General features: G+C 37.3%; 1 protein-coding gene across 1 annotated transcript; it reads right to left on the reverse strand.

Annotated features, from left to right (window-relative positions):
• Nucleotides 1-10,003: 10,003 nt before the first annotated feature.
• On the reverse strand, nucleotides 10,004-21,538 carry LOC114274120 (putative alpha,alpha-trehalose-phosphate synthase [UDP-forming] 7). The gene is made up of 3 exons (XM_028215987.2): nucleotides 18,896-21,538; nucleotides 18,547-18,820; nucleotides 10,004-10,318 (listed from the first exon to the last, which is right to left on the reverse strand). Exons 1-3 carry the CDS (start codon nucleotides 20,875-20,877, stop codon nucleotides 10,007-10,009), a joined length of 2,568 nt encoding a protein of 855 aa, XP_028071788.2. The 5' UTR covers nucleotides 20,878-21,538; the 3' UTR covers nucleotides 10,004-10,006.
• Between the last annotated feature and the right edge of the window lie 3,457 nt (nucleotides 21,539-24,995).

Genomic DNA, 24,995 nt, shown 5'->3' on the forward strand with positions numbered 1-24,995 from the left:
TCTATTTAATTTGACTAATGAAATGGCCTTTGATAGGGCCGCGTGGAGAAGAAGGATTTATGTGGCCGACCCCATTTGATGGGACTTAAGGCTTGGTTTGGTTTGGTTTGGTTTGGTTTGAAATCTGATCTGCACCGCACAAAATGCTCATTTCAGGGTGCTCTCCAAAAAGACGTCAAGAACTAGGGTCAACAAATCAATAGATTTTTGGTGGATGGAGGAATTTATGAGGGTTGTTAAGGGTTTCTTAAGAGAGAGATGAGAGAAAATAGAAAAGTATAGTGTAGAAAGAGAGAGGGAAATGAAAAAGTGAAAAAGAAATATGTATCCCCTCAGATTTTTAATTGATTGGATGCGATTACCAAATCCGAATTTGAATAGACTGCTCGAGCAGTGAATTCGAACTCTAGTGTCTCTTTCCTCTGTAGAACAGACTTCTCAAGCGGTGGAACCTATGCCTGAGCGTAGAAATCACTTCAGTATCTCAAACTTTAGAACACAGAACTAAGTGGATGCAAGGACCACTTCAGCGACTAAGTTTGCGCTTGAGTGGACACAGGTTTTAACTAAGGTCGCACACCATCCTATGTATTCCCATACTTCTCTGGTCCAATGTCACACCCAAAGATCTCAAATTTCATCTCAGCAATACAATTTAGAACATAAACAAGTCTGGAAAATGAAAAGTGGGTGACAACACACTAAAAACAATATAAGTTCTAAGATATAATCACTAAATATATGTTTAACATTACTAAATTAGTTTTTAAAAGACCCGGGACATCACAACCTCTTCACCTTGGGAAATTTCATCCTCGGAATTCAAACAATGCCTCTAACATTCATTCCGTCAACTACATATCTTTAATCAACAATAGAAATTACAATATCACGAGGCAACAAAAACAACAACACTAACAATTCAATAATGACAATGATCAAGTATTCAATGCGGTTAATTTAAATTAAGTACCTCCAAACAAATTCGAGTATTTGGAGGGGACTTCTACTTTATGTTCCCATGTTGCCTCCTCAACCCCGTGGTGTATCCACAACACTTTTCACTAAAGGAATGGTTTTTCCCATGAACACTTGTTTTCGAGTGTCTAACATCTGAATTGGTCTCTCCTCATATGAGGCATTTTCATCTACCTCTAAGTCAACCAAATCAAGTACATGCAAAGGGTGAGCTTGCACTTTTGAAGCATGGATATGTGAAATACATCATGAACCCTAAAAAGTTAGAGCAATAAGGCTAGGTGGTACGTTAACTCCCCAACACTATAGATTCTCAAAAGACTCAATAAATCTTGGAGATAATTTCCCACTCTTCTCAAACCTCATAAAACCCCATCTTGGTGAGATCTTAAAGAATACATGGTCATTGATCCAAAAGGATTGAGGTCTCCTCTTTCGGTCATCGTAACTCTTCTGTCGGCTTTGAGTAATAACTATCCTCCACCAAATGAGGGAAACCTTCTCGGCAGTCTCACAAACTGACTACGAGTCCAACATAGGTGCATCTCTTACCTCGGCCCAACAAATCGGTGATCTACAAGGCCAGCCATAAAAGGCCTCAAATGGTGTCATCCCAATAATTGCTTAATAACTATTGTTATAAGCAAACTCTATTAATGATAAATGTCTCTCCCAAGACCCCTTGAAATAAAAAACACAAGCCCTAAGCATGTCCTCAAGAATTTTTATAGTGTGCTTATACTGCCCATCGGTTTGAGGGTGATAAGCGATGCTAAGAGTCAGTTTAGTCCCTAATGCCTCATGAAGGCTCTCCCACAATCAGGCTATGAAATGTGGATATCTATCCGAAACAATGGTCACTAGGACCCTATGAAGTCTAACTATGTCTCTAATATTTTTAACTCTGCCAAATAATCAGTTGAATCATTAGTGCGCATATGAATGAAATGTGTAAATTTAATCAATCGATCAACAATCACCCAAAAGGGGTCATTACCCTATTGTGTCCTTGGAAGCCTAACTACAAAATCCATAGTGATGTGCTCCCATTTCTACACAGCTATAGGTAAGGGTTATAACAAACCTGCTGGTTTTTGGTGCTTGACATTCATTTGTTGACAAGTAAGGCACTTCGAAATAAAGGACGCTACATCCTGCTTCATACCCCTCTACCAAAATTAACAGCAAAGGTCATGATACATATTTGTGCCTCTCAGGTGCACCACAAGGCATGAATGATAAAACTATCAGAGTATCTCCTCTCTACGAGACTCCGACACAAACAAGAGTCTAGGCATGAATGATAGAACTCTTAGAGTGCCTCCTCTCTATGAGACTCCGACACAAATAAGAGGTCTAGGTACCTCACACCCAAGTCAGAATGGATATTCAAACCCTTTTCTTCTCTTCCATTGGAGATTCTCTCTTGGATTGTCTCCACTTCCCGGTCATTTTATTGTGCCTCTAGAACTTTACCAACCAAGGTGGGTTATACAACCAAGGTAAATAAAGTAGTACTCTCACTAGACTCTCCAAGATACAAGTCAAACACCAATGTCCTCCAATATCTCCCATTCTCAGATGGTGATACTCACCACGCTACTTATGGACTTTTGACTTAAGGCATCGGCCACTACATTGACCTTTCTTATATGATAGTGCAATTCAAAGTCATAATCTTCCATAAACTCCATCCATTTTCTTTGGTGCAAATTCAAGTCTTTTTGTGAAAACAGATATTTCAAACTCTTATGATCGGAAAAGACCTCAAATTTTTCACCATACAAATAGTGCCTCCAAATCTTAAGTGCAAGAATCACCGCCTCTAACTCTAGATTGTAGGTAAGGTAATTCTTCTCATGAGTTTTCCATTGTCGTGAGGCATAAGCCACAATATTTCCTTCTTGCATCAACACACAACCAAGCCTATCCTAAGACATATCACAACAGATCATGTAGCCTAAATCCCTTTCCGGAATGATCAAAATAGGTGCGATAGTCAATCTAATCTTAAGCACTTGAAATGAATTCTCCCAAGCCTCACTGTACACAAACTTTATGCCCTTCTTTGTCAGTCTAGTTAATGGTGTGGCTAGTCTAGAAAAGTCTCTCACAAAACGACAGTAATACCCAGCTAACCCTAAGAAACTCCGGATCTCCAAAGCATTCTTAGGTTGTTCCCAATCTTAGACGACATCTATCTTAGAGCAATCAATGGTTACCCCTTCTGTTGACATAACATGGCCTATAAATTTGACCGCAGTAAGGAAAAACATACACGTCTCAAACTTAGTATATAATTCGTGCATCTTAAGTAAGTTAAGTACTGCCTGCAAGTGTTTATCATGTTCCTCCTTAGAGGGTGAATAAATCAAGATGTCATCTACAAAGACGACCATGAATCGGTCTAAGAACTTCCAAAAGATTCTATTCATCAAGTCCATAAAAAAATCCAGTGCGTTGGTCAAGCCAAAAGGCATAACCAAGAACTCATAGTGGCCATAATCCGTGCGAAAGGTCGTTTCTTGGATGTTCCCCTCTTTCACTCTCAATTGATGATATCCCGACCTCAAATCAATTTAAGAAAAGCAACGAGATCCTTTAAGTTGATCAAACAAATAATCTATCCTGGGTAGTGGGTATTTGTTCTTAACAGTATTTAATTTACGATAACCAATGCACAACTGCAATGATCCATCTTTCTTCTTTGCAAAGAGATTTGGTGCTCCCTAAGGAGACATACTAAGGTGAATGAAGCCCTTATCTAATAATTCTTGGAGTTGTATTTTCAATTCATGTAACTCGGCCGGTGCAAAATTATATGGTGCCATAGAAACTGGTGTCATGCCAGGCACTGAATCAATGGAGAACTTAATCTCTCAGTGCGATGGCAACTCAATGAGGTCTTCTAAAAAGACGTCTGGATACTCGCAAACTACTCTCGGCTAGGGCTGAGCAAGGAATCTGAAAAATTCGCAAACCAAACTGATTTAGTCCAGTCCAATAGGTTTGATTTCGTTTTTCTAATTCGTGGTTCGATTTTGGTTTGGAAAATTAGGGAATCGGTCTCTGCGGATCAGTTTTGAATTTAAGTCCACGGTTTTGGATTAGAACCAAACCGGATCATATATAACTTAAGCCATATACGTACCATACACCTTGATGTATACAATTCTAACCTCTTATATATAAAATCAAATCGAAATTCATATTGTTTCAATTTTCTCTTCTCTTTTCAATGCCGCTATAACTGTTTTTTTTTTAAAATTATTTAGCATAATTTTAGTTTTGTAATTGTTGTTGCCATGACAATGTTTATTTAATGAGAGTTTTATGCTTATTACATGTTGAACAATATATTTATTTACTAGATATTATGTTTGTTTAAGTTATGGTAGAACAATATGTTTATGTTTCGAAAAATCATGGGTAGATTAATACTGAACAATATTTGCTTAATACTAGCTTGTTTGGTGAATGTTATATGATTATTTATTTTTTATTTAATTTTTTTTTTTGGTGAACATATTATGTGAAACCGTGGTTCCAAACCGAACCAAACTATGTTTAAATGGTTTCGTTTAGATTGGTTCCATGATTTAAATGGATTGGTTTGGTTCTAATTTTTATGGAACCGTATGCAATGGATTGGTCTTGGTTTTATCCCAAATTGCTACCCTCATATGCTAAAGTGATGGCAAGTAGGAAACTAAGCTCTCTCTGGTCTTTAAGGTCATACAATGGTGGAATTGATCTATCACCCCGATCACATAAGAAATAAAAGCAATCCTCGGTTGGTGTACACAATGACACCTTATGACGTTGACAATCTATCGTGTCTCGGAAGTGAGTCAACCAATCCATACCCAAAATAACATGAAACGTATGCATGTCTAGAATGATGAAGTCAAAAGGGAGTCAAGGATCCGCGACCGCAATCTTGCAAGAGCATTACATTCGACCTAATGCACTCTATTCTCAATTGGTGACTCAACCTATAACGAAGACATTGATCAATCTCTAAACCCAAAATAGATACAAAAGTAGAAGATATAAAGGAGTGTGACGCACCCATATTAGTCAACACACTATCTAATGAATTAAACACAATAAAATTACCTCTTACAAATGAGGGCCCTAGTAATTGATCTTGCGTGGTAACAACATACACACGTGCTAGTGGTCTCTGGTCAACCTACTCACCTCTCGGAGCAAAGGACTGTTGCACTGATTAAGTCGATGTTGATCCTTGGATAGCTCAAAAGGCCTGGATTGAATGAGCCGACTAATGGCTCTGAGTCTACCTTAAACCCAATACAACAGATGCGCCTCCCAATTGCAAGCACGTCCTCCTCAAATGCCTTGAATGCCTACACTGAAAGCATGTAGGCCCCTGTCCCATACTCTAAGATTGACTCTATGCACGAGCAGGTGGTGGTCGTGGTAACATCTGCTACCCTCCTCCCTTCTGTGGACATACTAAGGATTGTGGCTCAGCTAGCCACACATGAAACAAGTGACCCCTCCTTGAGTATTCTTTTTTGTACCAGTGCTAGGCACTGGGAAAGTAGACCTAGTCTGCTAAAATTGAGGTGAGAATGTAGTAGAACCCTTCTGCCTCTTGCTAATTTTGGAGTCCCTCTATGACTTCTACCCTTTTGACCTTGAACTCGAAGCCTCTCCTCCTCCTCTTGAATGGTGATCTCAACATGCGCCATTGCCTTAACAAAGTGGTTGTAGCCTCGGATCATGTTCTCGACAACCCTGAACATGATCTTAGTTCTCAAACTCTACGCAACAACATTGCTCCGTCATTACCAACTCCGATATAAACCGGGACAAACTATTAAAGGCTGCCTCGAACTCGGCCATAGATGTGCTCAGTTGATTGAGCTTCTCAAATTCTTGCCTCAGTTTCTCCCTAATGGTGGGAGGCAGGTACTTGTCTTGGAAAGCGATAGTAAATGTTTCCCAAGTTGCCCTGATCCTGCCTTTAGCATAGTTATACCATTGGCTCAATCAATGAGTATCTTCTAAAACCCCCAGTGTTGGTAACACTTGTCCTTGGGCTGAAAGGGTCCTAGATTCAACAAAAGCTCATCGTCGTTGATGTGAAGCTTCTCGAAAGTCTTCACAGTTTGTATAAGCCACTCATCCATTTTCATTGGATTGGACTTGCCATAAAAATCCTTTGGGTTCGATCGGAAGAATTCTCAACTGAGAAAGACAATCTCAACTTAGATAGGTTCTCTCAGGCTTGATTCTCCACCATTAAAATGTTCATAGATTGTCTCAAAGTGCCCATCATTTCCTGGGATAAAGCACCCATAACGCTTTGGCCTACTTGCCCCGACACTTCTGTTTGTCCCATTTGCTCGACCACATTAGCTTGGCCAAACCTCTCCTCTTGCCCAGGAATGTCCTCTTCAACTAGTACTTCATGTACACTTCGGCGAGCCCTACCATAACTTCCACCTCTACGACTGTGTCCTTGCCTTTGTCCTGACATCCTAATTGAAGCCAAATGCGAACAAATTTTATCACACAAATATATGTGCCCTGGAACATCCTTTTCAACTAGTACTTCATGTACACTTCAGCAAGCCCTACCACACCTCCCACCTCTACAACCGTGTCCCTGCCTTCGTCCTGACATCCTAATTGAATCCAAATGCGAACAAATTTTATCACACAAATATATGTGCTCGCAACCAAGTGTCACATGTCCTATTACAATAATTAACAAGGAAGTACACCCCATATAAGCATTTAGCCACATAAACACATATGGATTACACCCTTAAGAGAAATATTCATTCCACAAAATTTCAAGAATTCCTAGTAGAATGAGTATTGATCAAATGCCCTTCTATTAGACCTCAAGAGATTTAATAGATACGGACAACATCTTAAAAGTTTAATCCCTTTCCCACTTAGTCACACAAACATGTTATCACCTAACATACAAGACATGCAGCATTTCTAACTAGCGAAATAAACCCATTGTGCAAAAATCACTTCCCACGAGCCCCAAGTATTTTCACCTAGTAGCTTTGATACCAGGTTATAATGCCCCAAAAGCATAGACATCTAAAAACCCAAGTTTAACCTACAAATGTGTTCTATAGTCCTTTAATCCCATCATTAACTAGGAGAACAATAGATAATCCATTTGTCAATATACCTACCAAATCTTCTTTTTCTATTCAAGACATTTCCAAGAGGTTTACAAAATATGTCACATGCATTCATATATTCAAAATCCCTAGAATATGAATCTATAGCATGTGATAGGTGAAATTAAAACAAGTTAAGTACAAATTATGCCTTAACGACTACAAGTTCAAAGGCTTCGCTTGGTTAGACAACATCGTTCTCAAACCCATACAGAAATAGCCCCTAGCTTGCAAAAATAGCGAAACAACAAAAATTTAGAGCCTCATGCTCCATAAGATCCTCCAAGCCATCACTTCAGTTGAGGCACAACTTCTTTACTTGAAAATAGTTTCCAAAAAGGGATAAGTTTATAGCCCAGAAGAGATAATCGAAACAAAGTACATACAATTTAACAATATCATGAGGTGCGATGCAAATGTTATGCCAATGCCCAAAACAAACATTTTTCTCATTTTGAAATCAATATGCCACGCACTTACTCCAAAAACAATATCAATTCAATTATTCATTTGATAAACAAGGGGAGTAAATATGACATATGGTATCCCTAGGCCAGTGTTTACAAGTAGGCTCTCAAAGCATTACCAATCACCACTTTGTCAGCTCTTAATCGGAAGGAACTTGATACCTACTCCGCGCGTAATTTTGGACTTTTACCATGACCTCAACCTAACTTAAATCACAATCCATACTACGTAACCGGACTTATCAAGATATTTACCCCATTACACAACACTTTCAAAGTTCCAAGAACCGATTAAAATATCAATTTCTCCATTTCAAACATGAGAAGATGCGATGATCCACGTGGTGCAAGAATTTGTAAATATAACAATTTAGCTAATCCACATGTCATTTCCACAACAATCAACACAAACCCTCCACTGGTAGCCAAAATGGTTAACTCTATTCAATATATTCCAACATGGAAAATATGTAATGAGAGCTTAATCAATGACATTAACGCAAAAATCATTTCTCAACCCTTCTCAAGAACATTTTCAATTATAAACGATTTCCAAAAAAAAAGAAAAAAAAGAAAAAAGAGAGAGGGGATTTCAAGTCTCCCCAACTCACCTCCTTTGAATACAACTTTCGAAATTTCATTTATTCAATAAGCATATATTTTTTTCCCTTCACAATCACACGTTTCTCAAAACTTAATCAACCTCTATTGCAACATTTCCAAATCCTATGATTTTACCGAAAATTGGGAACTTCTTATTTTTTTAAAAAAGATTTTTCATTGAAACCCACATTTTTACACAAAACCATGCTCAATGACAAGTGCGTTCAAGAAAACCTTGAGAACCTCCCCTTTTTGTTCCTAAATGTAGATAGAAATAAAACTCTAACTCTCGCAAGCATTATACTATCATGATAGCATATAATAAAGTTAAAACACATGTACTAAGGTTAGAAAATCCCTACCTCAAGTTTAGAAGAGGAGGAAGAAAAAAAATCCCAAATTTCCCTATAGTTGAAATCTGATCTCCATCACACAAAACGCTCCTTTCGAGATGCTCTCTAAAAAGGCTTGAAGAACTATGGTCAAAAAATCAATAGGTCTTGGTGGATGGAGAAATTTATGAGGGTTGGTAAAGGTTTCTCAAGAGAGAGATGAGAGAAAATAGAAAAGTGGAGTGTAGAGCGCAAGACGGAGAAATGAAAAAGTGACTAAGAAATGAGTATCCGCTCAGATTTTTAAGTGATTGGACGCGATTCCCAAATCTAAATTCGAACAGACTACTCGAGCTGTTTATCTTGCACTTGAGCGATGAATTCAAACTCCCAATATCTCTCTCCTCTGCAGAACAAACCGCCCGAGCAGTGGAACTTGCAAACTCCAAGTATCTCAAACTTCAGAACATAGAATTGGGCGAACACAATGACCGCTCAAGCGACTAAATCTATGCTTGAGCGGACTTTGGTTTTAACTAAGGCTGCACACCATTCTAGGTATTCCCATCCTTCCCCAGTCCAATTTCACACCCAAAGATCTCAAATTTCATCTTGGCAACACAATTTAGAATATGAACAAGTCTAGAAAACAAAGAGTGGGTGACAATGCACTACTAAGGAGATTCCAACAGCAATAAAAGTTCTAAGATAGAATTATTAAATATTAGTTAACATTACTAAATTAGGTTTTAAAAGACCAGGGACATCACACCACTTCATATGTGTCATTCAAGCAATGAATTGGATTAGAAAATAAAAGAATTGAAGAAAGATTTTTGTAAAATTTACATCTTTAACATAATGCAATGGATGAGGTTGAGTAACAAAGTTGAATAGAAATTTTACTCAAAAAGGAAAAAAAGTTAAAATAAGGCATGTGTGTATAGTCAATTCAACAACCAACTAATGTCTGCTTATGTCACTACGAGAACTCTGATAGAAAAGTAAAAATAAATGATAGAAAAGTAAAAATAAATGATGGCCACTTCTTGAAAGATGGATATCAGCAAGTGTGGCATTGACAATAATACACCACAAAAAGCGATGAACAAATCAAATTTCTTGACATTACTTTCTTCCCAAGTTAGTCCTTTGTGAATGACTCTAACGACTCCACTAACCTTTTAAATATCTGAGCAGATAAGTCGATGTTTGCTACAAGTAAAAGCTCTCAACTTTGTAAGCCTCCACCTATTAGTAATGGGAAATCCAGTTAGCTGATCTTGTAAACCGACCATGATAAGGCTACAAAATTTTCTTCCATTATTTTATTTCTAAACATATCAAAAGCTTATCACTACCCTCACTAAAGGCTTTTGGAGTATTATGTCCAAATTGAATTTATGGAGAATTGAAGATTTCATTATCATAAATCCATACTTGTTAACCTTCAAGAGGTGCTTCCACTCTCAACTTTTGTTGATAGTGGAGGACTTGACACTTCAGCTAGAGCTTCGAGCATGATTATGACCTCAGATGTATCATCCAAATAGTACTTGGCTTTACTTGGTTTTTGTCCAACAGTGCAAGCAAACACTGATGTATTGCAGGAGAGAACACCATTGTTCATTGCATTGCCAATGATCTCAAACATGTCCTCATCAGATCTATCATCACCAATACATAGAACAAAATCAGCCTGCCTTCCACTCTTAGCCATTGATGCAAAGATCTTCTCTGCTACTAAGCCTTTACTCACTCCCTAAAACAATAACAGATTCAACATCAAATTGACAATACTATGATAACAACCAAGCACAATACATGAACAGCCAATACAATGACAAACAGACTACGGTAACAATTCTATAGAAAAATTTGCATTTATCAAATTGTGGTTATCTATTGGAATAGTAGTCAGGCTATTACACTAAGGCTTAGTTTGAATGTTGAGAAACTTGGGAGGACTGGGACTGTGATTCCTAGTTTTCATGCTTCTACTTTTTGGATTGGGTTTTAATGGAAAAGTAATTCTTAATTACCTACTTAAGTTGGAATCACTCTTTCCAACTATGCAAGAACCCAATTATCACACTTGTCATGGTAATCTCACATTCCTAGAGAAATGTGAACATTTTAAGAGTAAAAAAACGTATACAGGGGCACCCAATATTTAAAATTTTATCATTTTCACATTGAGAATTCCTAATGAAACCAAACTTTTGAATTACACGGACACAACAATTTTATTACTAGTACATGCATTCATGGTAATGAAATTCTCATTTATTCTCTTTGATTTCTATCATCTATGAAGCATGGACATGTACATATGAACGACACTGACACGTATACATAAACTTTTGAAAAATACATGACACGACATGTAAGGATCAAGCCAATTTAAACTTTAAATTATTATATTTGAGGCCCAAGCTTGTTTAATTATTTATAATTAAGTTACTTTCTCATTTTTATTTTTTTTTTCACAAGTTATGACTTCGATTTGGTTGAACAACTTTCAGCTCTGATTTGAGATTTTAGAGATAATGAACTCTCTGAGCCTGGTAGGAAACTTTTCTATGTTAGTATTATTTAATTATTGCTTTTAGAACAGAATAATTAATTGTGCATTTTGATCCTTAAAATTGTAAAATTATACAAAAAGGCTTGAGATATTTTGGGAAAACTTGAATTGGGGACATGGAGGGCTTTTTCAAGCTTCTCAACTACTACCGCTAACCAAAAATTCAGCCACATTCTCACACTCTCTCCCCCAAGTCACTTTTCATTTTTGTGGCCTTTTTCTCTACCCAACTATTCGACAAAGTCCTAATCTGTTGGGCTTACACAAATATAGTAAATTCTACACTAATCTTTTTAGAAAGTAGGATTACATATGCATATTCTAGTTGGGAAAAAAAGATTAGGACAATGGACAATGGAGATCTTAATTAAGCATGATATTTATATAATCTTGGTCAGCACTTCAGAGAGAGAAACAAGGCTTTTCTTCCTCCCAAAACCACCTAACCTGTGGATCGCTTTCTCCTCTGCATCTCTTGAGTTTTATTCTTCCTCCTCGATTGTTGAGCACTTTAGACTTTGTATTGATCTTCCACTATATGATCTCTAGGGTTTGGTTGTTACTTAAGGTGCACTAGGGAGTTGAGTAGTGAGATTAGATAGTGAGATTTAAGTGTTGTTTCTTGTGTTCCTAAAGACATGTTTGAAGGCTTGGTGGCTCGGCTTTTTTCTCCATTTCCTTTGTTTGTTTCCTTATTAAAGCTTCATTAAGGTAGGGGTTTCTCAAGTGGTGGTGGAGGTTTGCCAATGAAGAAACAACCTTGTGGAAGAAGGTGATTTGTAGCAAATACAAAGTTGAAGGTGGGAAATGGCTCCCAGAGCCTATAGCAGCCAGTAGATGTTCCAAAATTTGGGGAGATATTTTGACAGCAGCAACTCAAAGGGCCAGCCTCCTACAATTTTATGTCAATAATCTGTAGATTAAAGTGGGAGATGGGTGTAGAGTATGTTTCTGGCATGACCGCTGGTGTTAATGTAAATGTAAATTTACCATCACCTACCACACACTTACCATCACCTACCACACACTCACCTACTACACTCACCTACCACCACCTACTCCCTACACCTACATCTATATAAGGAATCAATACAACAATCTTGTATATACACATCAATACATATCAATCAATACATCAATCATAATACTATCAATTTCTCTCTTTATCAATTATTCTTACATGGTATCAGAGCCTTGTTAAGAACCTCGTAGTTTTCGCTTCCCCGGCGGGCAGCAGCCTCGCCTTGGCCGCCCGCCGGCCCTCTCATCTTCCAACTAATACAACTCCTCCTCTCTCTTTTTCTCTCGGTGTGCAGGGGAGGGAGAACAACCCCACAACACACAAGCACTCTTTACCCATATTCCGTGGGTCAGACCCGCGTTTCCATCACACTACACTTGATCAGCTTCAACAGGTGGCTATTAGCACACTGTCATCTTCGGTCTGCCATGTGACCCAAACCTCAAGACCACCATGGAAACCGGTCATCAACTCCGGCTCGACACCCAGAACGCGTCCCATGCACCTAGTCAACTCGAGCCAATCTGCAACGGCGTATAGAGTTGGACTGCCTCTGATGCAGACTACAGTAATGGTGACAGAGGTGGAGAGAGGAAGGTGGTGGACTGGCAGAGAGCTTCGACGGTGGAGGTAGTGAGGTCTTCTTCGATCGCGGCAACAGGAGACTTGGGGGGCTACAATTCACCCACTTCTTATCTCTTCCTCGGCTCTCTCGCTCTCCTCTCACTCTCGGTGGTAACAGACATCTGCTCGTTCAACGCCGCTTCAAACAACTACACTCTTCTTCATCACCAGCGCCCATCTCTCCCATCAAAATGTCAACGCAAATCATCGAACACATCGTCCTATTCAAGGTCAAACCCGACACTGACCCATCAAAGATCGACTCCATGATCACCGGACTCAACTCTCTCATCTCCCTCCATCAAGTCCTCCACCTGACCGCCGGTCCATTCCTCCGCACCCGATCCTCTCCCTTCCCCTTCACTCACTTGCTTCACAGCCGATTCAACTCCAAGGACGACCTGTCTTGTAGCCTCACTTCCAGGCCTGTCTAGGCCTTGCTCGACGCGAATCCCATTGACGACCTACATGGGGGTGCTCGCCGGCAACATCGCCGGTATCTGACCCGCTTGAGTCTGGGTTCGAATTCTCCAACCATGTCCACTTACTTGCTTTTCAGATCTCTCATCTGATTCAATTTGCTACTACCCCACGCACACAGAAAGGTATCCAATTTCATGATTATAAAGCTCAGTTGGTGACCCCTTTCACACCCATGTTTCCACTACCCACATCCCAACACACTTTTTTAATATTTCCACCTTTTCCTCTTGTTTTTATTTTTATTTATTTTTATGTTTTTTTTTTATTCATCACCCACCTAGGCGTGTCTCTTAGGGGTGCTTATTTTATTTATTTTTATCTCTTCTTTTTGAGCATTACACAACTGCACCAGCACATTCGCTTTCCATAATCACGTACCGGCATCACTCCATTTTCCAGTTTCAAAAAAAATAAAATAAAATAAAATAAAAATTTCAGTTGATTTTTCTGCATTACCACACCTACCATTCGAGTTTGCCAAACACACTTTTTTTATTCATATCAGGGATTCACCCCGCTCACACTTTTACACAAAAAAAAAAAACAAAAACAAAAAAAAAAAAAAACAAAAACAAAAACAAAAAAAAACCAACAAACCAAACAACCACATCCACAGGCGGGATTTTTCTCTACTCTGCCGCCGGTCTTTTCTTCTTGCCTCCGTCCTGAGCGGTCCTTGCCGGTGTTGCCTCCGTGTTTCCCACTCCACTGGGCACGATCACTACTCCCTGCTCCTCCACTGCAGCATATGGCAGACCTCCAAATCGGAACATCACGGTGGCCTTCCGCTTCAGCTCCTTGTTTTCTGCCCTTAGCACGCTTATCTCTGCTCGCGCATCCTTATACATGCGTTGGAGCAGAGCCAGTTGGGCGTTTAATTGCTGCACCTCATTTGTCCTACTCTGCAGCCGGTGCGACAAGTTTGTGACCGCCGTCATGGACTCCACACATGTCTTCAACGTATACTGATTCGCCTCCACATCTGTTTGCACTGCCATTTTTTGCTCCACCGACTGCATCGGAAAGTTCAACGGAGCAAACCCAGTGGTGTTTGGTTGAGGTTCACGAGACACCGCACCAGTTATCTCTCTTGTGGACTCGTTGAGGTCGGGAAAGAGAGTAAGCAGAGGGCGGGACGAAGAGGCCATTTTCTGGGCAACAGAGTGCTACAGAATATCTCTCGCAACAGAGTGTTACAAACTCTCTCTCTCTCAGCACAACGAAGAGTTTTTCAGCGGATTTCGCAGGTTTTTTGCCTCTGCCTCGGCCTCAAGCTCCGTCGTGGTTAAATAGCCGAGGCAGCCACGCGCATCGCGCGCCTCTTGACGCCCGACAACCTGGCACGCCTTTTCATGGCACATCTTTTGATAAAGTGGGCACGCCTTTTGAGGGCACGCCTTTTGAGGGCTCGATATATATCTACATGTATATTTTTTGGGCAGCCTATCTACACACTCATCCAGTGTCTTCTACACCGGTCAGCTTTCTCAATCCCTTTGTTTCAACCTCAAATAGGTTTCTCTCTTCACACCTATTTGAGTTTGAGGGGGGGTTATACACAGTATCATGTATAAGTCGCTCATGGCGCACTCCCTAAGTCGCCTCCTTGGTGCACCATCACAAGCTTCTACAACGGTCCGACATGACCCCATAAACTGTCCCGACATTGATTCCGGTCAGCTGCTACATCGGTCCGACATGACCCCGTAAACTGTCTTCTACAACGGTCCGACATGACCCCGTAAACTGTCCTGCTACATCGGTCCGACATGACCCCATAAACTGTCTGCTACATCGGTCTGACACGACCACACAGTGTCTGCTACAACGGTCCGACATGACCCCGTAAACTGTCTTGCTACATCGGTCCGACATGACCCCGTAAACTGTCTTCTACATCGGTCCGGCATGACCCCGTAAACTGTCCTGCTACATCGGTCCGACACGACCATACAGTATCTTCACCAACGGTTTGACACGACCATACCGTGTCTCATATCCTGTTTTATTTTTATCAGTTTATTTTTTCTGTTTTGTTACTCTCTCCAAACTCAAGTTGGCTAGTACCTATCCTCCTTGAGTTTGAGGGGGGCTGTTAATGTAAATGTAAATTTACCATCACCTACCACACACTTACCATCACCTACCACACACTCACCTACTACACTCACCTACCACCACCTACTCCATACACCTACATCTATATAAGGAATCAATACAACAATCTTGTATATACACATCAATACATATCAATCAATACATCAATCATAATACTATCAATTTCTCTCTTTATCAATTATTCTTACAGCTGGAATGGAATAGTCAGCCTTAAAGACTTATTCCCTAGACCATTCAGATTGTCTAATGATAAGGATGAGTCTCTAAGGGCCTATGTGGTTAGAAGAGACAACTCTGTCAACTGGGTGTTTAGCTTTAGGAGGGCTTTATTTCAATGGGAACAAGAGGAGCTTAATAAACTTATTCAATCTATCACAGCAGGCCCCATGTTGAATTTGAACCTCCATACTCCGAATATGGCAGTTTGGTTAGCAGCTAAACCAGGGCAATCCTTTGTCTCAACCCTGTATCAATACACTGATTTACAACATAGAGAAGTTAAGAGTTCTTGCAGTTTGGTGTGGGTTAAATACCTCCCCCCTAAAGTCCAATTTTTCGGTTGGCTTGCTTGCAAGCATAAGGTTAGAACTTCTGTTTTTCTACACAGAATAGGTGTGCTGAATGCTAGTGCTGGAACTATATGCTTTTTCTGCAAACAAGCACAGGAAACAATAGAACATCTACTTATCGTGTGTCCTAAGGTATGAAGAGTTTGGGCAGGTCTGCTGCAGTGGTGAGGAGCTCAGTGGGTGACACCTAGATCTGTTGAAGGACTATTGCAGTGGTGGGCAGGAAATAACTTCACCAAAGCTGAAAGGAGAATTTGGAATGCAATCCCTCTGGTGGCTCTATGGTCCATTTGGAAGCACATGAATGAATGCCTTTTTCAAGATGTCTAACCTAACCTAGAAGAGCTGCATGAAACTATCGCTATTAGGACTGCAATTTGGCTGAAATCTAATTCAAGGGATTTCCACTTTCCCATCACTGATTTTATGTATAATTTGGTGCAAATTAGAGTATGCTTGGGTGGGAGGCTGTAATGCATTTGTTAACAACCTTTGAAGGCAATACAGACTTGTTATGCTTCAGGTTCACAAAATGTGGAGGTGAATTGCTATGGTCTACTACATTGGATTTGGGTGTATTGTCTGCTAGGTCGTTCTTGGTCAGTTTGTGATTCAGTTGATTCTGTAATACATTGAGGTTGTTGTATTGTTGTATTGTTGGTTGGCTGTTCTGTTTGGTCTGCTGGTAGTGATGCTGTTTGCAGATATCCATTTGCATTGATTATTGGTTTGAATATTTGGTGTATTTGCACTGGTTTCTATGGAGTGTGCTTGGTGGAATGCAACTGATGGGGTTTTTTTTTGTGGAATGCAACTGTTCTAGTGTGCTGGTGGTCTGCTGCGTGATGGTCTGGTTGCTGATATGTTAGGAGTTCATTGGGCTAATTGGACTGTATGCTGATTTGTATGCTATTATGCTGTTGAAGTTGCCTCTATTGCTTCTACCTGGTTTTTTTTTGGTCCTTTTATGTTCTTCTTTTCTCTGTTTGTTTTGTGGCTGTTCCTTTTGTTTTCCTTTTTGTTGGTTCCTCACCAACAGGCGCTCGGAGCTTTGTGTTACCTCCAAGCTCCTCTTTATTGATGTTTCTTTTCATACTTTGTATGCTTCATCAATAAAGATTTTCTTGCCGTTCAAAAAAAAAAAGGTAGGGGTTTCTCCATTCTTATTTATATACTAACATGCTAGGATTTCTCTTTCCATGTTCTCCCCTAATTTTTTGCAGTATTGATTGATCTATGGATATTTTATGCTTTTTTTGCTCTATTCTCACTTTTTCGATACTTTATTGTGTTCTTATGGAATGAAAATGGTAGAAATGTATGTATTATGGTTTATGGCTTAAAATCACATACTATATTGAAAATGGCTATTTGATTTTGAAACCCTAAAAAATGTGCTTGGAGATGTATTTGATGAGTTTTTATATGCATATTGGCATGTTTGAGCTCACTTTGTTAAAATGTAAAAATAATAAACTGTTGTTTACATGGGAAAATATGATTTCTGGAAAGTTTGGGATTAATTATATATAGACTTAAAAGATGACATGATTTGGATTTGATTTGCTATTTTTAAGGATTTTTTAAGTTATTTTTGCTTACTAGTTTTATTAGTTTTATGTCTTCTAATCCTATTATATGCTTTGTGTGATTAATCATATATTGATGGTATAAAATATGTTTTTTTAGTTACTTGAAACTCAAAGGGTAATTTCTAAGAAAATGATAAAATTATAATTTTACCAACTAGGGTTAAAATGGTAAATTTAAATTTGAAAGGTAAAATTATCGTTTTAGTCCTTAAGAGTAAATGGTAATTTTTCTAATAAAGAGCATCTTGTTAAAGTAGCATTAAGGGCATTTTAGTAATGTCAAGAGTAGAATTTGTTGAAATTGGTTGTACGGGAAGTTATGAAATGTAGCATAGTGTTGAAAATTAAAAGTATTGAATTTCCCTACCTATTGTTGTTGGATTTGTGCTTTGGGCCCTGTACTTGTTAGATTGAGTTGAGTAATGTAACGCCCTCAATTTCATAAAATTCGAAATATCAATTATGATTCATAGTCCCTATTTATTTCCATTTATCAATAGTATTTAATGTGCGGAAGTAATAAATTATCCCAACATAAAGTACATGTAATCTTATTTGTACATCTCACATGAAACTAGTTTCTTTTAAGAGTATTCCTTTGATTAGTCCTTATTTAAATTCCAATTGATTATTCCATTATTATTCTAGAATTTTCATGAAGTTTTCACTTGGCATATATTAATCACACGGTATCCACCAGTGCATATTTATGTGGATTATGTGATATATAGATTGTGGAGTAAGTTGTTGCAGGTTTTCAAATAGACCAATACTTCTTAAGACCCACAACAATCAAGATAGACGAGGTTAAGGTATGGTGCCAAATCCATGTTATGGTCAAACAAAGCAAGTTGTGTATATATGTAACCATGTTTATGGAACCTAGTTGTGTTTTGTGATTTTTTTTCCTTCTAATTTTGAATATAGAAAGAGACGATCATGTCAAGTTCATTTAGAAAATTTGGGAATGAAATGTGAATATTAGATATGACATACCTGAGGTTTCACTTCAACAATGAACTGACCACTTTTCACTGTAACAGGTTCATTTGCCAACACGCTTTCAAGATGGTCCAACATCTCCTTAGCTTGACTGGATCCAAAACTTGGATCTGCGTCCCGATGGTGCCAAACCAATGCACTCTCCTTTGTTTCAATATAAGAACCATCAGTGGCTTCTGTATATAATTCCATTATAGGCTTAGCCATCTGTACCCACCCAAAATGACTGCCTTGTCCGCAAATTTCCCATTTCTTATCTGCAAACCACCTGAAATACAATGTAATTTAGGAATATAGACCACTGAAATAGCAAAAAAGACAAGCATGCAAACACATAGTATACCTGATGAAGTACCCGTGTTCAGCTGCAATTCCAAGTTTCTTGCATGAAGAAAACCATTTCCCTAAACTATCCTTTCCGCGTCCACTGACAAGAAAAGTTGTATTTTTAACATCATCACATAGTGTATTTATAATTGATATAACCTCCTGATTGGGGGATTTGTTGATGGATGTTTCAGGCATCACGGTGCCATCATAATCAAACAATATGGCCCTACTTTTGGCTTTTGAATAAGTAGATACAATCGTGTTGATGGTCAATTTTCTAAAATTAGGATCGAGTGCTACGACTCTAAAACCAAAGCTCAAACCAATAGCCCAACACCGTCGCCTAAAATGGTCTTTGCAAGTTCTTTCCAAATCTTGGAAGAAGCTTCTTGACCAGTATGCTACATCATGTGTGCTAACATACCTATAATGCTTCTCATGACGCAACTGTTTTTCAGCATCGGCCATTGAAATTGCCTCATTCAATGCTTCAGCAGTTGCTTTCACATTCCATGGGTTAACTCGTATAGCACCACTCAGTGAAGGAGAACATCCCATGAACTCTGATAATACTATCATGCTCTTCTTTGGCCCATTTGATTCTAAACTAGAATTAGAACTAGAAATTCCTTGCCTGCACACAATGTACTCATAAGGGGTAAGGTTCATACCATCCCTTAAAGCTGTGACAACAACACACTCGGCAATGGTATAATATGCAGCTCGTTCACTAAGAGAAATTGGTCTATCAATGAAGACAATTGGTTCATAACCAGGTTGCCCAATATTTTGATTGATTCTCTTGCAACTTGCTTGTATTTCAGCCTGTATTTCCTCAAGATCTTTCCCCCTTCCACGAGCAGGATTTGCAATCTGCACTAATATTGCCTTTCCTTGCCAATTTGGGTGTTGCTTGAACATCTGTTCCATTGCCAAAAGTTTTAGATTGACACCTTTAAAGATGTCCATGTCATCGACCCCAAGCAATATGGTTTTTCCTTCAAATTGTTGCTTGAGTTCTTGAACCCTCATGTCCTCATCTGCAAGTCTTAACACGGACTCCATTTGCCCCATGTGAATCCCAACCGGCATGATCTTTATACCGATAGTTCTTCCATAGTATTCCAACCCAATATAACCTCTTTTCGACAAATACTCCAAGCCCAGCATTCGACTACAACAAGAAAGGAAATGACGAGCATAATCAAAGGTGTGAAAACCTATAAGATCTGAATTTAGTAGTGCCTTGAGAATTTCCTCTCTCACAGGCAGAGTCCTATACATTTCTGATGAAGGAAATGGACTGTGGAGAAAGAAACCCATTCGCAATCGATTGAAACGCCTCCTCAAAAAAGTAGGTAGAACCATTAAATGATAATCATGAATCCAGACATAGTCGTCTTCGGGGTTTATCACCTCAATCACCTTTTGTGAGAAAATCTTATTTGCCGCCACATATGCCTCCCACAAGGACCGATCAAATTGACCTGCATAACTTCCAGAAAGTGGAAGCATGTAATGGAAAAGGGGCCATAAATGTTGCTTGCAAAAGCCATGATAAAATTTTGCCAAAATGTCTTGAGGCAAAAATGCTGGGACACACTTGAATCTCTCTAACAATAGCTGTGACACATGGTCTTGTTCCGACGAATCTACCTCAACTCTCAAAGACCCAACATAAATAACCTCCATATCATCTGGCAAACCATCCTTAATATGTAGTAACAAAGAATCCTCATCCCAAATAAATACCCATCCTTTATTGTCTGGTCTACGCTTAGCTTTCACCGGAAGCTGATTAGCCACAATAATTACTCGATCTACAATAACTGATGATGGCACATCAAATGCCACATTATTGGCTTGATCATCATCATGCTTTGATATAACCCCTGCAACGGTCGTTGCCTGGAGAAGAGACTTTCTTTCATGCCCCATCACCGGGATATTCCCCGATGCTAGATCTAATAGATTGGTATATGATCTAGACATCATTTTTACCAATTTTTACACACAAAATCTTGCACAAATATCTTCAAATACAAATCAAACCAAGATTGCCTTGTTTAGTTAAACAAGTATAATTGTCCACAATCTGTAATGCATATGTCAAATATATCAGATCACTAAATTGATTAAAAGTTTGTAATCTGGATTCCAAATTGATTAAAAAAAAAAAAAATTGATTAAAAGTTTAAAATCACATAAATAGGTAGATCCATGTAATCAAACAGAAACCCAAATGTGATATGTCAAATGTAGTTAAATGAAGATCAATTTTTTCATCATAAGACTCATTAGCACAACCTATACACAATGAAACTACATATATGTAATTTTGATATAACATGTTACATAAAAAAATTTTTGAAGTTACGATCAATATGTAACTATATATGTCTATTTATTATGCCATACAAAGAGAAAAGTGAGAGAAACTTGAAACTGATCTCTTTGTCTAATGATTCATATATTGAGCATATTTAGGATCTGAAAGTCAAATCTAAGAAATAAAGAATGTCATGTTCTCTCTCCCTCTCTCTGAAACTCACCTGCAACTCTTTCTCTTTCTCTCTCTCCCTCTCTCCCAAAAATCTGTGTGTATATGCCTTTCTTTTTTTGTCTCCTTCTCTCTATCTAGAATGCTTCTTGGCTTGAGGAAAAAAAACCAAAAAACCAAAAAAATAGGGAAAAGAGAACAAGATCAGGTCAACAATGGACACAAAGTGGTGTTAGCTGGCATAGATGTGGTATTTAGTCACGTTCAAATTTCTAATTAGTAAACATGCGTCTTATGAACAACGAATCCATGTGTCACTCAACCTGCACCATTTAATTTTCGCCATGGATTTTATTCCTTTGCACCACCTAGATGTTGGGATGTAGGCTATGGATAAGAATCCTTCACTTCGTGTGACTGGGTAATTACTATCACCTAATTTCAAGTTGGGACTAGACTAGCTGGTCGCAAAATATTATTTGAAAATATGTGGAGTCAATCAGGCGTTACCGACGACCAAATTCGCTTGGAATTAATCCAAACCTCGTTTCAAATTTTGAGATTTATACATCCCTCTATGGGTTTGGTAACTCAAAATGTATGACAAAATTTTTGATTAGGAAATAGTAGTTGGGATTGGGAATTGATTGTTAGGAGTAGAAAATGTTTTATTCACTTACCACACCTTTTTGGTGCCCTAATCTCTCAAGTTGACTTTGCAATATTGGGCTCAATTTTTAGAAAAAATAATACTATTGGAATATTATGAATATTACAGTGCTAAAATAACTCAATTCACATTGCAAATGGTTTGTCAAATACTATTGCCAAAATGTTATCATGTTTTTCAATTTGAGCATATGGGTGTCTGTTTAAAAACTATTGGATGTGATTACAATCTAGTTCACCAATGAAGGGTTTGAAAGTCGATCTAAATATTGTTGGTCTGAATATTATTATCTTTACTGGTTAAATGATTATGTGAACTGATCCAAATACAATTGATATGAATATATCATGTTTAACCGAATTTTAAGTCTGAAAATTAGTCCAAATAATGTTGATCTGAATATTATCATGTTACCTAGTTTTAAAAGTCTGAGAACTGGTCCAAAATATATCATTATGAATATTATCGTGTATTCTAGTTTAAATGTCCAGGAATTAGTCCAAATGTTATTAATATAAATATTATGCTGTTTTCTAGTTTTAAAGTTTGGGAACTTGTCAAAAAATATTGGTATGAATATCATCATGCTTTCCCCTTTTAAAGTCCAAATATTATTTGTATGAATATTATCATGTCAACCATTTTAAAGTTTGGAGGATAGTTCAAATAGTATTAATTGAATATTATCATATTTTTCAAGTTAATGGTTCGAAAACTGCTCCATATATTATTGCCATAAATATTATCATGTTTGTCAAAGGCTAGACATTTTCAGTTCTTCAAAACACTTATACTCAGGTTCTGTCAGTTCTTCAAAACACTTTAAGTTCTGTCATGCCCCAATTTATGGACATTTTCAGTTCTTCAACACAGTTATACTCAGGTTCTGTCACGTCCCAATTTATCAGTTGGTGGGTTATTACTAATTTATTATAATTAGGGTGATTGAACCTAACAAAGTTTAGTTTTAGAAGATTAATGTGGCATTTAAGAGTTAAACAACTCCAAAATATTTTATTAACGATGAAATCCAATTTGAGATGAATTTATATGAAAATACTATTTTTCACCAACTTGAAATGTCCATAAGCCCAATCTCGTACTACAGACTCGTCATTTTGACCGGTTTTAAGATTTGAGCGTCATTTTCTAAGCACCTGATGATAAAATTTGTTATCTTCGATTTCTCTAGCAAAAAACTCAAGTCTGAAAGCGGATCCCACCATTTTCACCTGTTTTGGCCAAATATTTTTAGACCTTTTAAAAAATGATTTTTGTCGTGCATAAATCCGATTAGTTTCATGATGTTCGAGCTCATTCTTTCAATCAAAATGTTGCGGTTTCAATAAAACCGAACAAAGATAAAGTTGAAATGAATGGAAATGACCTCTTTAAAAACCTTATTTTTCCTGCAATTTGCTTCAGCCGTACAAAATTTAGTCCAACCGTATAACTTTTTGCCTGTTCGGTTATATTCTGTTAGCTGGCCATAAAATAGAAGCAGGACATCTTTTGGCTAGCCGAACAAATTTGTCAAGAAACATAGGAGTTTCAGGGAGATGGTCCCCCAATGCATGTGAGGTTGCCACCTCTGCAATTTTCGCACGACTTATGTACCAAGCAACCTTCAACCTATAAATTCACCACTCTTTCACTTGTTGGAAGGATGAGGAGGTTTACCAAGGCATAGAGACATTCATCTTTGATCACAAAGCCTTTTGAACAGGGCTTTTCTCAAATTAAGTCAAATTAGCAATTTAATTTCCACACTATGCCTAGTTTGGACGGAATTCCCAAACTAGGCTAAAACGTGATTGTGAACCACGCTTTCAACGTTTTTGTGGCTATCGCGCGGAAATTTTGTGAAATCGTAAAAGCGTATTTTCAAACTACGCTTTTAATTAAGAAAGCGTGGTTAAAGTATGATTATAAACTACGCTTTTAAGGATTTTTTTTTTCTTCATAAAACGTTGTTTCAAACCACGTTTTAGAATTTTTTTTGAGAAAACGTGGTTTTGAACCACGCTTTCAACACACTCACTCCACGCACTCACTCTTCTCTTTTCTCTCTCTCTCTCACACAAACACTCATCTCACACACACATACCAAACCAATATAATTTTTCATATATATAAATTTTATTTTATAAAATTAAGACTAATATTAAATATATATAATAATAATAATTTATAATAGTAAATAATAATCAACTATATGAAATTAAGACCAATATTTTCAAATAATTTTTTTCCAATCATTTTTTTTCAATTAATTTTTTTTCTATTAATTTTTTTTTCAATTAATCTTTTGTTTCAATTAAATTTTTTTCAAATATTTTTTTTCCCAATTAAATTTTTTTTCAAATAATTTTTTTTTGCAATTAATTTTTTTTTCAATTAAATTTTTTTCAATTATTTTTTTAATTATTATTTTTTCAATTATAATATGTGTCATCCCATTGTCATAAATAATAAAAATAAATATAAATATTTTAGGCCTAAACAAACGTATTTTTTATTTTATGTTTTTAAATTTTTTTGAACATTTTGTTCAAATCAAATCCGTTTGTAATTTATGTTTTTCTAAAAATAAACAAGTAGTGGTTTATGTTTATGTTTGTAATTTGGTAACGTTTACGTTTTTTGTTTATGTTTACGAAAATTTTATAAACTGGTTTTTGTTTATTTTTAGAAAAACATAAATTACAAACGCGTTTGGTTTTAACAAAATGTTTTAAAAAATTTAAAAACATAAAATAAAAAATATATTTGTTCAGGCCTAAAATATTTATATTTATTTTTATTATTTATGACAATGGGATGACACATATGATAATTGAAAAAAAAAATTAAAAAAAATTAATTTAAAAAAAATTAATTGAAAAAAAAAATATTTGAAAAAAAAATTAATTGGGAAAAAAAATATTTGAAAAAAAAATAATT

Source organism: Camellia sinensis, chromosome 9, assembly GCF_055761805.1.
Source record: "Camellia sinensis isolate YWXY chromosome 9, ASM5576180v1, whole genome shotgun sequence".
Classification (NCBI taxonomy): domain Eukaryota; kingdom Viridiplantae; phylum Streptophyta; class Magnoliopsida; order Ericales; family Theaceae; genus Camellia; species Camellia sinensis.

Excerpts from the sequence above, each read along its gene's own strand:
- LOC114274120 (XM_028215987.2), bottom strand. The coding sequence starts at position 20,877 with ATGATGTCTAGATCATATACCAATCTATTAGATCTAGCATCGGGGAAT. Across the intron at positions 18,821-18,895 it reads GAACACGGGTACTTCATCAG|GTGGTTTGCAGATAAGAAAT; the intron begins GTATACTATGTG and ends ATTGTATTTCAG. Across the intron at positions 10,319-18,546 it reads TTGTTGAAGTGAAACCTCAG|GGAGTGAGTAAAGGCTTAGT; the intron begins GTATGTCATATC and ends TTATTGTTTTAG.